General features: G+C 37.3%; 2 protein-coding genes across 11 annotated transcripts in view; one reads left to right on the top strand and one right to left on the bottom strand.

Moving 5' to 3' along the window:
- The window catches only part of LOC126995739 (palmitoyltransferase ZDHHC3-like), a 13,536-nt gene extending 85 nt beyond the window's left edge, over window positions 1-13,451 (bottom strand). Inside the window, exons 1-6 of the mRNA XM_050855602.1 lie at window positions 13,305-13,451; window positions 11,616-11,755; window positions 7,895-8,015; window positions 7,318-7,476; window positions 6,971-7,082; window positions 1-5,910 (exon numbers count right to left, since the gene is read on the bottom strand). The exon at window positions 1-5,910 is cut by the window's left edge and continues 85 nt beyond it. Coding sequence (XP_050711559.1) covers window positions 5,764-5,910; window positions 6,971-7,082; window positions 7,318-7,476; window positions 7,895-8,015; window positions 11,616-11,755; window positions 13,305-13,423 — 798 coding nt within the window. The 5' untranslated portion in view covers window positions 13,424-13,451 and the 3' untranslated portion in view covers window positions 1-5,763. The remainder of the gene's footprint in view (window positions 5,911-6,970; window positions 7,083-7,317; window positions 7,477-7,894; window positions 8,016-11,615; window positions 11,756-13,304) is intronic.
- A 1,238-nt stretch (window positions 13,452-14,689) lies between these two features.
- Window positions 14,690-17,238, top strand: part of LOC126995738 (inositol-tetrakisphosphate 1-kinase-like) — a 42,400-nt gene continuing 39,851 nt past the window's right edge. For 4 of the 10 annotated variants that reach the window (XR_007750668.1, XR_007750669.1, XR_007750670.1 and 1 more), the window contains exon 1: window positions 16,470-16,804. The gene's annotated coding sequence lies outside the window, so the exon portion shown is untranslated. Of the gene's footprint in view, window positions 14,733-16,466; window positions 16,915-17,238 lie in introns of those variants that run through there. The other 6 variants (XM_050855596.1, XM_050855597.1, XM_050855600.1 and 3 more) reach the window with 6 other exon arrangements.

Below are 17,238 nucleotides of genomic sequence, written 5' to 3' on the forward strand. Positions count from 1 at the left end.
CACTGATTTTATGTCAAAATTTCCCTTCATTAGTGGCATGCTACTCTAAAGAACAATTCATGTTTCTGAGGCTGAAAAAAAAAAATATTAAAGGGATGGCATTTTGTCATGATTACTTTATCTACTGAGAATCTTATACCTTTCATGAAGATGAAACCAATTTTGGTATGAGAAAAATCCTGGTATAGCTTGCACATGCACCCTTTCCAAGGCACTGTAAGACTGTGATGTTCAAATTACTTTGCATCATGGATTATCATTATTATAAATGATTGTAGAGAATGTATTCATTACAGCAGATATAAATGATAAAATCAGTATGAGTATGTAGATAAATATACATAGGAAATAAGTATTTATCCATCTACAAGACATAACTAAGTTTTCTGAGCAGAGTATCATTACATGTACCTACATTTACATGGAGTCAGATGATAGTGGTAATTCATCTTTTGCTTCCTCTATTGCTCCCCCTTTCAAGTAGTATCTAATACATACATAGCATATTCCCATTTTTCTCTTGAATGTTAAACCTTCCCTTGCTCTGAACAGGATGTCATAGGAAAACTAAATGGTAATGCCTATTCCAGTTATGTGGGTTAAGAGGTTGCAAAGTCTAAACAGCAAACTTAGAGGGGGTGAAACACTGGTTTGTATCCATCTCAAAAGTTGCTAAACAAGACTGTCACAAGATCTCAGAAATGCATAGTACCTAAATAACTAGGTCTGACCCCAACTAAGCTTATGTTAAATGCCACTTAACTAACACAATTAATAAATCCCAACAGGTATGCCAGACACACACAATGCTTTCACCCTTGGTTACACCATGGGGAAGTAGAAATAAGAGTGTGATCCCATGGTGTAACACAACAACTGAATGATGATAAAGGATGAAAGACTGAAAAATGAAAAAAGAAGAATGTCACCACTTGAATGTTATCAACAGCCCACAAGATGTTAATATAGAATTCTGTTCAGAATTCTATAGGTAGAGATTTCATAAAAATCTTCATAGAAAAATTGAATAAACAACTATTATTCACATGTTTGCCCTACCATTATTATATAAAGTATATCACAGGATTGTTTTATTACATGTAAAGCAGTATTATACGATATGTTGATATCTTTGTGAATCAGCATTCTAAATGGCAGAGTAATTCAAACATATGCTTGCTATTATTTAGGATGAATGAAAAAAACATTAAAGTAAATAATTACACACTTATTTAGCTGAATATCAATCATGTTTCAAATTAATGGACTTATGGATGATCATATGAAGTTGCTGTTAAAAATTAACCAGTTTCACATTTCACCAAAACAAAATTTCTAAATGCCATTAGATCTTTCTTGAACTTTTCTGGACAGGGCAAGAGATTGATTGGCTATATGCAGTCTATGCACTAATATACTTTTGAAAGAACTTTAATGCAAAACATTTATACCATGATAGTCACAAATACAAATAAACTAATATGTACTAAAATATACAGTATGTAATTCCTCATTTAATTCAAATATGCTGCCCTTCTAAGATAGATGACACAAATAAGTTTTGGGGTAGGGAAGCCTTTCATGGTAATGAGGTTTGAAATTTGTGCCAAGCTTTTCACCTATAGATACATTTATTCCATATATGTATATCATTGTCTCATTGTGCTGGAAAATTAAGCCTTGATTCTCTTATTCATGCTCACATCTATTTTTTACTATATGGACAAAAACTAAAGAATTATAGTATATCAGCTCATATTGTTTGCCAAACTTGGATATTAATATCTCAAATCTTTTAGCTGAGAACTTTTAAAAAAACTTATTTAAAAAAGAAAACTGAAGTTAACATATTCTACAGAATATTCTTCTCATCAGCATATAAAGAGAAGAGAGAATAATGAAACAAATAGTATACTGGAATGTGAAACCCACACACCCCGACAAAAGAGTAAAATTCCATATTACTAGAAGAATCAGAAAAGAAGCCAACTCATGCTCAGAAACAACCCCAGTCAGAAAAATAAAAGAGAACACAAAAAGTTTGACGCTGTCTATAAGTTAATCAATAAACAAGGAAACTCCCAAGTTCTCCCATCCAACCATAGCAGCATGACTATAACAAGGTTGTCTCATCACTTGACATAACACCTGTCTTCTGGTGCTTCTAAAATAAATTCATGTGAAGAAGAACATGATACCAATTTAACAAGAAATATGCTGGAAGAAAACACTGAAGTCATCACCATGTGTACGGATATAAGACACCTTCATATCTTGGAAGTGTTGTACTTAAAAGTATTTGACACCAAACTCAACACTCAAGTTGAGGATATACAAATTCTACAAAACATGAGAAGAGGAGTGGGGGGCCACAACCAATCAGCAATGTCAGAGGAAGCAGCGAGGAGGATCAAGAATTAACAGCCAATCATCAGTGACCGAGTACAAAGACGGCAGCCAGGCCCTTGCTTAAATAAAGGCTCATGCAGCCGGCTCACCATTCTCACTTAAATTCCAAAGGAAGAAACACCACTCTCTTGCAAGGCTTCTGATAAGGGATCCAGGAACCAAAATCACAGTCTCGCACAAAAATGCTAGGTACAGAGTAAACCTAACAACAAAAGAGAACAAGTAACTCAGAGTATAGAGAAACTACCCTGAAGAAAATAACAAATGAAAAACTAGCCATCACTTTCAATGATACATGTATACAGTAAAAGTCCTTTAATCCGGCATACAAGGGGTCATGGACCTTCTGGATTAGATTTTCCGAATTAATAGGAGGGGACCTCAAAATATTCAAACTGCACCATGCAAACACAAACACAACTGTTGAACTCAACACCCAGGAGGATGCAGCGGTCTCCATTGCCTCTCCTGTCAAGTGATGCACAGCCACACCCTTGCCACAGGACACAAAGGAGGCATGCATACGTATATATACATGTACATATATTTGACGTAAACTGGACATACCTTAAAAATGCCTTAAAATGCCTTTTGCAATGAGGCAGCAAGGGCAAGGATGTGGCAGTGAGGCAGTGAGAGTGGTGGTGTTTGTTAACAAAGCAAAGAATGAGGTTTCCCATTCAGCATGGCGGGAAAGGTAGTTTTGGGTGAAGAAATTGCAAGTTGCATCTGGTGCTAACAAATCTTCATTATCAATGAATTTGAAAATTAATGTAATTATTTTGTGTGCGCCTCCATGATCGAAAAACAAAATTAAATAATGAGCTGTTCCATTCCTTTTACTCTACACTAATGAAGATACAGGACACATATGTGCCTGTGGCCTTTCACGTAAATGTGTTTATGCTACATCTTCACCACTTTTTTTTTTTTTTTTTTTTTAAGGTGACTATGTCCACATGGGTGCAGAATTAGATAGTTTGGTGCACCGTTTTCATCTCATTTTCGGTATTTTTCACTTTTTTCCCACCAATTTTCTCAGTTATATATAAAAAAACAGCTGAAAATTTTGAACTATCAGAAGTTCCAAAGTACTGAACACCAGATTATTGAACTTTTACTATATATATATATATATATATATATATATATATATATATATATATATATATATATATATATATATATATATATATATATATATATATATATGGGTATACAAATATTGCTAATACAAGCCAAATATTTTTTCCCAGGTAATACCTATAGATATAGAATATACATTTTGTATGTATTTTATTAAACTGCAATTTAGTGGCTTCTGCCTCAAATGTTCTATTATGAATACATCCATTTACATAACTGGTTTGTGTAGTTCGAATCCCCACGCTACCACCTGGGATTTTTCAGTCACCGCCGAGTGGCCTAAGACTACCCACATGCTGTCCAGAAGACCACCCATCAACCCAGAATCTTGAAGAAACCGTCCAGTGAATCAAGAATGAGTTCCGGGGGGCAGTATGAGCCAAGCATAAAACTTGCGCCACTATAAAAAATTGCCTGTGCCACAACGGGCTTGGGCCGAACATCTGGCCCCTGAAGAAAGCCTACCGGCACTATAGGTGGGGATGTAAAAAACAAAACAAAAAAAAAAATATATATATATAATAAATAATGTTGTGAGGAAAGTAGTAGACGTGAACTTCGGTTGACTTCGTTTCAGAATGTTTCATCATCATCTGTTTTTCATGAATGCTTCATGAATGCTTCAAAGATAACAATACATACTTTATGCTTTACCAGATAGCACATGAAGATGCATTGTAAAGGAGGTTAGTAGTGAAGAACTGCTGTCTGTTCTGGTCATAAAATTAAGGTTTTGTTCTGTGATACATTAATCAGGCCTTTCTTGGTATCTACAGTATTCAATAAAATTATAACTATACATAACATAAATATTTCATTTTAATCATACCGCAAAGAAGAGGTCAACTGTTCAATAAATATATGAAATTATAGAAAAATTCAGTGACTCATAAACCAAAGCAGGGATGGATACCTTTTCATTTCCAGGATCATATCATTCAGCCATATAATAAATGGTACATCAAATTTATGTAACTCCTTATAATCATATACGATTCCTATGTGTTTAGAATTTCAACCCATGCAGATACTTTAACCTTTTAATACTTATACTTTCAATTCTACCATAGTTATTCTATCATCTCGTATATTAAATTTGGAACCCAAATTAAATATACATGCACAGAAGAGGCACTGTCTAAGTTTCAATAATATTTTTGTTGTATTTACATTGTTTTATATAAAGTAAACTAGACCGTATAAGCATAAGGTGACTCCCCATCTTGGCTATGGGAAACAGGATAATGACGCAGATAATATGTAGTTTTCTTTACATAAAACCACAGGCCACAGTAAAGCTATGCAAGGTCTGCAGTGCATCTGTGCACTAGGAAAACACAAGTATGAATAGTACTGACATTAATAAAGCATGGTTGAGATTAAAAATCATAACTGCACGAAGGGATAAATAATCATTACATTTTTGTATGTAACTCATGAATATGTACCACATGAAGTATCATATGTATGTTTTAGTTTGGAAATGCTATTAGTTCAACAGATCAAACACTAAAAATTTTCAAATAAAAACTACTGATTATATGACTGTGTGTGTGTGCGTGTGTGTATTTACCTAGTTGTGACATACGGGAAAAGAGCTACGCTTGCGCTGTCCCGTCTCCATATCCTCTCTTATCCAACTTTTCCTTAAAATCATGAATGTTTCTTGCACAAACCACCTCCTCCTCCAGTCCATTCCATAGCTCATTGTTTCTGTTTGGGAAGCTAAACTTTTTCACATCTCGCCTACACGTGGTTGCCCTCAACTTTTTTCCATGTCCTCTCGTTTCTCTCTCGCTCCACACACACAGGTCACACACACAGGTGTGTGTGTGTGTATGTGTGTGTGTGTGTGTGTGTGTGTGTGTGTAATTCACCACGGCGTGATCACGAGTTGGACTCGCTTTCGCCAGCAGGTACCCTCACGACGTGAACAAGTGCTCATTATTGTGAATCTCTGGGTACTGCCAGGACCTCACACACCACACACCCCATCCCCCTTGCTCAAGGGGGGACAGTAACCACTCCTAGTCAACGGAAAGAATCCGGCCTGAGCGGGGCCTGTTTTGCCGTGAAGCCTTGCAACGCAGCACTCTAACCGACTGAGCTACCGGAGTAAGCATGTGTGTGTGTGTGTGTGTGTGTGTGTGTGTGTGTGTGTGTGTGTGTGATAGAGATCAGATCTAGATGAAAGATTGGAATAATGTTTTAAACAGTTACATTGTAAGATGGTTCAGTATTCCTTGGAGCACTGGTGCAAGGGAATACCCACAGAATGGGGCGGCTGCGGCCACACACCTCTCGCAAAAGAACCATCTTAGGTCGCCGTGCACGATAAGGACCTTGGCGTTTCACCTGCAGTAAGACAGATAAGGTAATATTATTAGAAGACATGTATAAACTTGTTCCAAACGGCAAGCAAAATAAAAATCATCATTATCATCACTAATCCTATTTCTTGCATGACAGGATGAGGCATTGAGATACGTCTCATAAAACAAGGGAATCCTCAAACTTAGATAAAGAAATATTATAAAGTAAATTGGGAAATAATATGGATTCATACACAATTCAAATACTTTCCCCAAACCCTAACAATCTTACACCTCATCAAATGTCAAGTCATAAGTGATTGTCAAGTTAGTAAGTATATACTCGAATGCTAGGTGATAAATTCAGTGTCATAAGCATTACCATGGTTCAAAAGACTATGTATATTTATGCATACATCTCAAAATTATCAATAAATTTATGTTTCTTTATGTGCACCATTTAATTTTGCATATTTTTATATATAATACATGATGATTACGTTGAGTTTATGGCTTAAAACTTATTATATTCAGTAGCGACGTTTGAAATTTGGCGCGGATGGACAGACTGGATACGGGGCGGGGCGCTGTTGTCGCCTGACCGTAGTGAAGGGGTTAACTGCTAAATTTGATCCATATTACAAGTGTTATGTAAAGCCTAAAATATCAAATTGAACCGAGTAATGAGTATGAGTTATACTTTTAATGTAATACTAAACATAATAGCTGTTACTGAAATATTCCACTCAGGGGCCGGAATTGGCTCACGAGCCGCCAGTTCAATAGTCCTGTTAGGCTGCTAAAGATGGCTACTCTGCCAAAGAAATCTATGTCTGTCCAAATCTGGGGGGGTTGCAGGCCCCCCAGCCCCCCTGGCTCGTACGTCAATGTAACTAGGCATGCCAACTCCTATACTACAGACGTACTTGGAATGTTACCAGACTGCTATACAGCAGTCAAGACTGCATGCAAACTATGGATCATGGCTTCATCTTCAGCTTTGTGAAATGAGATGTGATGATGAACCCTGGACCACTAAAATAACCACTCTTCACCATAAGTCTACCTCACTACTGAAAACTAAATAAACAGACTGCAATTACCTGTTCAACTGCTGTTTCATCAGTAAGGATTGCCTGCATTTGGTCCCACATGATTGCCAAAACAAATAAGCCAAACAGTATGCTTTCCATACTTAATATAACTGAATGTAATCTGAAAGAAGAAAGGATTAACATTTAAGCTATAAATGTTAGACAAAAAATACATAAACAGCAACACATCTTTAGCTTCTTGCTATACTCTTTTCAACACAAATGTTCCATAAAAGATACAGGTGATGGACTCACTGGCAATTCAAAATATTTCAGAAATATCTTTATCATACAATAGACAAGTGAGCAAGTGGGATGACGTTATTATGAATAACAAATGAAAGAAATTTACTTACAGTCTACTCTGCTTCACCATCATATCCTTGGAACATTCAGGACAACTCTTAATCCATGAATATGCAATAAGACATGCAGAATATATGGCCATCACTCCAACAAACATTAGGAACTGTAAGAAATACTTTTGGTTCCATTCTCCAACACAATTGTTTATCCTGAAAACAAAAATGGTCAGTTACTGCAAAAAATAGTGTTCTACGCTTGAGTTAAAAACATTAACTTTTTTGAGAGCAGTACTTTGTAGCTTTTTTTATTTATTTGTCCTTGAGCTGCCTCCTTTATCATATAAAAAAAGTAAAATAGCAAATAAGACCCATAGATATGATATGTAATTTGTTGCATTGTAAAATATATTATTAGCCTCAACAAGAATGTATTCAAATGAATTAATCAGGAAGTTTGTATACAGCTATAAAATGATCATCATAATAACACATTCCTTAATGATGAGTAAGATGAGCACCAGTTTGAGAGCTAGCTTAACAGCAATTGAAGAGGCAGGTGCACAGCACTTCAAAGATGTATTTAGCAGAATTGAAAACCCGTAAAGCCAGACCAGATAGCTATTCATACCAAGGACAATGGTGGTCCATGCGGCGTATACATCGTTGACAAATGCGACAATGATGGGCTCTTGGAGGACGATACATTTCACACCTGGCGCACACTGTCCAGTCATCGTTCTTCTCTCCTCCTTTAAAACACATACACAGAAAAAAATATATTACCTTCATTGAGAGAGAGAGAGAGAGAGAGAGAGAGAGAGAGAGAGAGAGAGAGAGAGAGAGAGAGAGAGAGAGAGAGAGAGAGAGAGAGAGAGAGAGAGAGAGAGAGAGAGAGAGAGAGAGAGAGAGAGAGAGAGAGAGAGAGAGAGAGAGAGTTTATCTGGTTGAATTACCTCCTTGCTTAAATATGCATGAATTAACCCCTTCATTACCGGATTTCTGAAATGTTGAACCTTCGTACAACATAACTGAATTTTTTAAGTGGAACCAATGTTATACATGTGTACAACATCATTATAATAGTGTATGGAGCCCTTCTGATAGCTGATTCTGTACGTGCTGGTGAGCACTCATCTTGTAGCTTATGGCATCCAAGCAGTGATGTCATGCCACCCTCTATGGCACTGTAAGAAGGCATGAATATATATGCCACATATGTACTTACATTAGTTTCGTATGGCCATTATAATGCATTTATTATTTTCTATATACAGTAATACCTCGGTTTACGAGTGCAATAATTTAAAGTGTGTTTGTACAAGTTGAAGATGAAAGTGTGGCTTCCCTTTGTTCGCTGCAAAATGAGTGCTCAGAGCGGAAAACAATGGGAATGGAGTCTCAAGCTGGTGTCACATTGGACATTTTTCCTCCAACCGCATTGGCAGTGGGCAACAACTCCAACTTTTCTGGGTGTGTGTCACACACGACCAAGGTCGGTTGCCTGTATCCACAACATAAACAAAGCAGTCGCCCTGTATTCACATGGCGCCATTTGCAAAAGTAAGGGCTGTTGTGGCTGGTGCTGCTGTTACTCAAATTATGGACTTGTTACTACAGTTAAATGGAAGGAAGAAGTGGTTGTGAGTACAATCGTGGCTTCAAAGATGGGAGGACAGGAGTGTTTACCCAAACCAACAACTCACTCCCGGTTGGGCGTGCGGGCAGCCGCGGTTGCTCCTAGCTCTACCAGTTAGAAGAAAACGCCCAGTGTGACACCGCCTTCATTCCGCGTTGCACACTCACAGAGGTACCACCCGCATGCTTGCGTCTGCTTACGTTTGTGCTCTAGTGTACGATCTTTGTGTTTTCAGCACTATATTATTACTATATTACTTATATATTATACTATATCATTTATATTATTCATATCTATATTATCATACTATATCATTTATGTTATTTATCATTGCTATTTGTTAGTAAAACTACATATATTCTCTATAAAATAACATTTAAAATTATTATTTTTAATACTTTGGGGGGATATGGGATGCATTAATGGGATTCACATTAATTTAAATGGTGAAGTTTGCTTTGGTTTCTGAGTGTTTTTGTTTGCGAGCAAAATTCTGGAATGAATTAAACTCGTAAACTCAGGTATGACTGTACATGTTTTGATCTATATCATATAGAATATAATGTGTAGAAATTATTGCTGCTGGCACCTCAACCATGCAGCAGTGCTGCCACCCAGGAAGACAGCAAATATAGAGGCAAGCAGGAAGAAAGCTCGGCAGGATGAAGTGCACGGCTTGGCGTCAGTACCTGCTGCTGAGACCAGGAAAAGACCACAAACGCAGTGCAGAGTGTGTCACAGAGAGGGCAAAGTGATGTAGCCAAGGAAACATTACCCCTCACGCCCTGGTGCGCCTGGTGTGTGTTTTGAGGAAAACTTCCGGGCCTGGCACACTGAGTGTACCACACCAAGTGTACCACCCAAATATGGAGGAAAGTCAACACAACTTTCAAGGAAAATTAATCAATATTTTTCATAGCATAATTTTCAGTTTCTTCTCTCTTACTATGTATTACATTTACACGTATAACGAACAGTGAGCAAAGAATTTGATTATGCATATAAAATGGCTCCAAATGTTATGTTATTTCATCATAATCATAGCTTTTGACCAATATGCATTTGGTGATAAACAAAAACGTAATATAAACTGAAAAGTAATGATGTAATTCTGAATTATAAACACTCCTATTTTCAAAATGGCGCAGGTAGTGAAAGTCAGTTCGGCTGGAGGGGGTTAGCGCGGCGGTGAGGGGAAGCGTTGGTAACGAAGAGGTTAATAAATCTTCATGCTATTTTCTCTTTATTCACCTTTTTTGTATTATCATCCATGAATGATATTAGCTAGACTACATTTTTTGCAATTTTACAATTCAATATTGATGTTAGGAAAGTTTTTTTTTAAACAGTACAGCATCAGTCAAATGTATTGCTCAGATACATCCTGGCGTCGGCTGATTTTCCATTTCCCGATTTTTGCGTAAATTGTCTTAACGTAACATAAAATGAAGGTAGAACATGAATAAAGTACTCACAGTTGATTATAATATGTATATCTAAAATCTGTGACCACTCGTCGGTGTTTAGTGGAGCGGGTCCGTAGAGTTTTTCAATGAAAATTTTCAGGAGGGGATATTTTTTTGGCAATGTACTGCTGTCTGAGCCTAGTGTTCACTTTATTTTATAATTTCCAAGTGCAATACACCTTTATGTACAATATTTTGATCTTGGGACACTTTTTTCAAGGTAATATTGGTTACGGTACATAATACTTTATCTTCAATTCTTCACATTATTCTTTATTTGCACTTCTCTTCCACAACTCTTCGATCTCGTTTTGTGTTAGCTTCCTTTTGTGGCGCGCCATGATGCCGACACAAAGTCGGGAAGGACAATGGGGTGCATAGGCCTAGGAGATGACAAGGTAAGGTTGTATATTTAGGGCAATCTAAATTTGGCGCATTCTTTCCCTCTCTTTCCAGATATTGTTTATGTTTTCCATGTATAATATGCAAATATATAGGCCATACTCATCATTATTATGATCATATATACCATTTTATTGGATTTATATACCTCGTGAATGTCTTTTAACTCAAAAATAGCTGGTGATGAGAGAAACAGAGCTAAAATTTCACATATCTGGGCCGCCAAATCTTTACCCAAAATGTGAAAACAGTTTGTCGCCAGCACAACCTCAAGCACTCATCAGTGTTACAAGGTTACGGGAGAGTGTGTGGGTGGCTCCCAGTCAACCCATTACATCAGAAGTATATGATGCATAGTGGGACATTTAACTCAGCACAAATTCTATATGATGGGTTCACAACAAGTCCCAACCACTGCGTACAAGTGTCCTGTCTTGTGGCGATGTGTGAAAACCACTCAGCCCACCATGGCCCATTTGTTGGGGAGCGTTTGCTATAGTTACTATCACGGCGTTAAGTTAACACCGTTGACGCTCAATCAAGTAGAGTGTGTTCCGGCGTTAAATTAACGCCATTGACGCTGTACGGGTTAAATGATACTGACAATTACTTATCTCCTTTTCAAATGATGTTCCCTTCTTTTTATACTTTTAGAATTTTCCTTTTCAGAGCATTCCTCTTTTTTTATTCTTATTAACACCACAATCAAGCCCAACCACTCTCCTGAGTTACTGCAAGCCTCCCTTATATAGCACTCACATAATAAAAATAGAGTATCATTTGAAGACAATCACACACAATTAAGGCACATAAGCCTTCTTTGGTGACTCCTCTTTAACACTTACCAGCATGCATGTCGGAAAAGTCAAGGCGACTTTGAGGTAGAGGAACAATGCCTGGGTCACTAAACACTGCCCTGACATGTGCCATTATTGTCATGAACACGATGATATTGAAGAATACAGCATGTACAGCACCCCACAAGCTGTTGAAAAAATAATTTTGAAAATAGTAAACAATGTACGGTATATAATTTGATAATAGAAAATTATATATTTTTCAAAATAATTATACACACACACACACACACATATATATATAAATATATATATATATATATATATATATATATATATATATATATATATATATATATATATATATATATATATATATATATATATATATATATATATATATATATATATATATATATATATATATATATATATATATTACAGTAATAAGTCACACTGCATGAACAGGAAATTACACATGCTTTGTACCCTCTCCAACTTGTCAATGTCTTGTCTGGTGTAAGGGGACCATGCCTGTCACTACCATACCCTTTACACAAAAACTGCTGTCTCAGAAATGGATGGCAACGTATGGGTAGCCAACAACCAAACGTATCACTTAACCCTTTCAGTACGGTGACGTTGACGTCGGCGTCACGGTATGGAAAGGGTTAATCCTCTTCTAAATCTCTTAATCCTCTTCCATTTCCTCTTAATCGTCTTCTAAACCTCTTAAAAGGAAATGGAAGAGGATTAAGAAGTTTAGAAGAAGATTAAGAGGTTTAGAAGAGGATTAATCCTATTCCATTTCCTCTTAACACTTTCCATAGTCTGACGCCGACGTCTGCGTCACCATATTGAAAGGGTTAAGGTACAGGAAGAGAGAGCTGCACCTTACGAATGAAACGTTGGGAAAAAACAACTCAGCAGTAAAAGTGATGTAAAAAGAACAAATGTAATATTAGAAAACAAGCAAAAATAAAGAAAAGGGAAATGCAAAATCAAAGAAGACCAAAGTAAACTAAAGTGAAGAGAACAAAGGAAAAAAGAAAATAGAAAAGCAAAAGTCTGTGTAAGCAAAGTGAAGCTGAGTGAATTATATACCTCAGAGAGCATAGTGAAGTATCTAAGTGTGAAGAAGAACCAAGGAGGACCTAAGAAGCAATACAAAGTGGAACTGGTCAAAAAGAAGCTGGCGAGGTGAGAGTGAGCAACAACAGACTGGAGGAGGAGAAGGACGGGGGAATAACTACTGTGTTCGGACCAGGAACTAAAACCTAAACAAATGAGAACCAAATGAAGTATCCTATGCACTCCACATGCTATTTTTTCGATACATTAGAAGCAGTAGATTAACGTAAGAGATAAATAAATAGAACAAGTGTAACAGTGGTAAACAAACAATAAGACAGAAAAGGGAAATGCAAAAATAAAATAAAATTGGACCAAAGTAAGCTCAAGTGAAGAAAAGGAAGAGAAAATAGAAAAGCATAAGTCGAGGAAAATAAAAATGGACCAAAGTAAGCTAAGGTGAAGAAATTCAAGGAAAAGAAAATAGACAAGCAAAAGTCGAGGTGAGGGTAATAAAAATAGACCAAAGTAAGCCAAGGTGAAGAAAATAAAGGAAAAGAAAACAGAAAAAGCGAAAGTCGAGGTGAAGGTGAGGAGGTAGTGGGGGCGGCGGCTGCATAGGCCTCTTTCCCTCTCCCTCTTGGCCCGTGCTGTCGCTTCCCCTACCTGGTGGACATAGTCTGGAGCACCACCCAGTTAACGATGACATAGTCAGCGTAGAATATCGCAGCGTAGGTGAGAATCAGGCAGGTTATTCCACAAGGATCGCTCCGGAAGACAGGCATGTTGACATCCTCCTGACGGGACCTGAAGCTGAGGGAGCACAAGTGTAACACACACACACACACACACACACACACACACACACACACATATATATATATATATATATATATAGATATATATATATATATATATATATATATATATATATATATATATATATATATATATATAGATTGATTGATTGATTGATTGATTGATTGATTGATTGTTTATTGTTGCAAGTTTTTTTTTTTTTTTTTCGTTGGGGATATACCCCAAGTAAACAACAAAGGAGAAGGGAGGAGCATGCCATCCCAACCCCCAGGTAGTACAGAGTGTGATTATATAACTAAGGATACATGTGGAAGTAGCACCAGGAAACTATAAAAAAATACAATGGTAGGGGAAATAAATAAATAGGTACGTAGTGCGGCGAATAGACCTGATGGGCGAGCCTTCCTAACCCACTCAGCGAGTGGGGTACCTCTTTGGCCGACTGCAGGGTAACTTGGTAAGGTAGTGGCTCTCCCGTCACGCTGGTCACGGGTTCAATCCCGGGCAGCCGGAAAAAAACTCTAGTTGTCTTGATTAATTTCTCGTGTGTTTCGATGCACGCAGAGGACGTGTGGGACCGGGAGTAGTAGAAAAGTGAAAATCTCCGCATTTCACTGGTGGCATATAGCGGTGGGAATCCTCTCCTGCGATTCTGTTGAGTCCCCCCGAATGGGTAACAGAGTTAATAGAAAATGGGCACGTTGTGGAGTAGTGAACCGATATATATATATATATATATATATATATATATATATATATATATATATATATATATATATATATATGTGTGTGTGTGTGTGTGTGTGTGTGTGTGTGTATGTCACTGTCTAAGGTCTCAACACACACAAATTAATCTACATAAGGGGGAAAGCCGTGTAGTGCGGCGACTAGGCCTGATGGGCGAGCCTCCCATAACCCACTCAGCAAGTGGGGTACCTCTCGCCGATCGATTATAAAATAATAGGAGAAATAATTAACTGCACTTCATTTGATGAAATGCGAAATAATTATATACTACATAATGAACTCGCATTTGATGATGACGTCATCGGGAGCGACATTCATGCATGGCTATATAAATCTTGTGTGTGAAATCAACGAGATTCTGAGAAAAAAAATCACGAAATCAATTGTCTATATTTTTTTTAATTAATGGCAAAATCCAAAGAGAAGTATCGACACGTGGCCAGACATATATAACTCAAAGTTGCACGAGACACCCGTCAGACGATTGTCTTGGCAGAAGAGAGACGACGTTTGTCAGCGCTGCGCACGGTTAGCCTTCCACTTTCTTCCATTCATGACTGTCGAGTTAATTCGATCTATTCATCTGATCAAAATAATATTATTTAAAACTTGTAGGTATGAATAGTGAAGTGACTCCTATACTCCGCCCCCGCCGACTCTGTAAATGAATATGGCAACAGCCTATATCATATTTCAATACGTTTCTCTTCGCCACATTCACATAAAGTACACTGTTAAGTTTTCATTGCATTTAAGGGAATCACTGATATAGGTGTATGCAAAACTAAAGAGTTTAAAATTATGTTGTTTTATAAAAGTCGGTAGAGAATGTTTCCCCGATGGTAGTTGCCAGATATCGCCAGCCTACGCTCCGTGTCCGAAAGATTATGAAAATTGTCTCAACACTTCGTAGCGCGACTGTACAAAGGCAATCTCATGCCTACCACTGGACTGGACTGGAATGGACTGGCTCGATCTCCCGTCACGCAGGTCGCGGCCTCAATCCTGGGCAGCCGGAAGAACCCTCTGTTTTAGTTGTCTTGATTAACTTCTCGTGTTTCGATACACGCAGAGGACTTGTGGGACCGGGTGTAGTAGAAAAGAGAAAATCTCGGCATTTCAGTATTGCCTACATATTATATAGATGTATAGATAAATATAGATAGGCTATCGAAAGATAGACAGATATTTAGATAGATAATATAGATGGATAGATAGACAGATAGATATTTATAGGTATACACAGATAGATGGACAGATAGATATATGGATAGAGATAGTATAAACATATAATCCTTTAATTAGTTTAAAGGGTGAATAACTGCTATAAAATCGTGTTCTGCACCCAATTTTTTGTAGGTAAACTGGAGACATATGTATATATATATATATATATATAGATATATATATATATCTATATATATATATATATATATATATATATATATATATGTATATATATATTGAATCTGTACCTATATTTATTAAACTCTATATATAGAGGCTAAGGGAGCTTATAATACTTGCTAAGGGTGTGATTGAAAATACAACCCACAGGATATTTTCTTAGTTCTATAATGAGAATCAGAAAAGATTTTTATTATAGCCTTTATAGAGTGGAGACACCCATATAATAGCCTAGCTGCTCTATCATCATATCATGCATCCTCGCTCTTCATGAAATCATATCCTTCGTGACACGCCCTCGGGTATTAGGGAACATATATTCCACATATAATTACGAGTATAATAGGGTATATACTTTTACAGTTTCTCTCTCTCTCTCTCTCTCTCTCTCTCTCTCGACTGGCCGTCTTAATTATCTACGTTGTACGTGGGACTAGATCGACTTCAATCAGAGTGGATGTGATCAAGGATATATATACTACATATCGTTATCTTATCTTTATATCTCTATCCTTGGATGTGATTGCATGAAATGAGGGTGAAATGGAGAAATCATGGAAATGTACGTGGCAGATATAGCTTGGTACTTCCTTCTCCCTTGTTGTTTACCTGCAACAATAAACTATCAATCAATCTTATTAAATTTCTGATAAAAGCCATGAAAACGGGTAAATAATATGCGTTTTCATGAGTGTTTTCTTTTTGAAGTTCATATAGGTACAGAAACCTTGTCAAACTCCCACCAGGGTAAAAAAAAAAAAAAAAACTACCCCGTCCTAACCATGCGCGCATATTATGCAACATCAATATATTTTTTTCCTCTTGACAGCCCCAGAGAAGAAGAAGAGCACTGCAGCTGCGTACTAAATGGGGGATATGAAGGCGCCCAAACAGTAGAGATTAGTCTAAAATAATGGTCTTAGATAATGGTGTATAGAACCCCCACAGCCTAACTAGCCCTAAAACACCCCAGCAGAAGAAGAGCACAGCAGCTGGGATTAAAAAAAAAAAAAGGATCGGTTACAAGCCCAAACCAGTGATGGTGTTGAAAGAATAGTTCAGTAGTAGCAGGGCAGGGCCGAGGACGTGTACGTGTCTCGCGAGGCGCCCCCACACCCAGGAATGTTGTTATCTCATCTAGATTACCTGTACCTGCTGTTTCAAGGAGCGATATAGAGACCACTACTTCACAGGTGAGACAAACCGGCGGATAAGTGAGATTTTGATGTCTAACAGTGAGAAAGGAAGTGTACTCCAATAACTGCATGTTATTCGTGAATTTATAGCGACCACAACATCACAGGTGAGACAAACTATAATGGATAAATGAGATTTCGATAATGATGTCTAATAGTGTGAAGGGAAGTATACTCTAATGCATGTTATTAGTGAATCAAAGCTGGATCAGTAGTTAAACTTATATATTGGGCCTTGTTGTAAGTTATGATGTAACTCACCTGGTTTACTCACCCTGTTGGCCCATCCATTCTCTATAGCATGACAAGGAAATATAATAGGAAAAAGTTGGGTGGGCCAAAAACCTGCTGGCATGCCAGCCCATAGGTTGATCAATCATAGTGGGAATTAAAGGTACGTACGTGTATAAGTACCGGTATATGGGCTGGAA

This window comes from Eriocheir sinensis, chromosome 8 (assembly GCF_024679095.1).
Source record: "Eriocheir sinensis breed Jianghai 21 chromosome 8, ASM2467909v1, whole genome shotgun sequence".
Lineage (NCBI taxonomy): Eukaryota > Metazoa > Arthropoda > Malacostraca > Decapoda > Varunidae > Eriocheir > Eriocheir sinensis.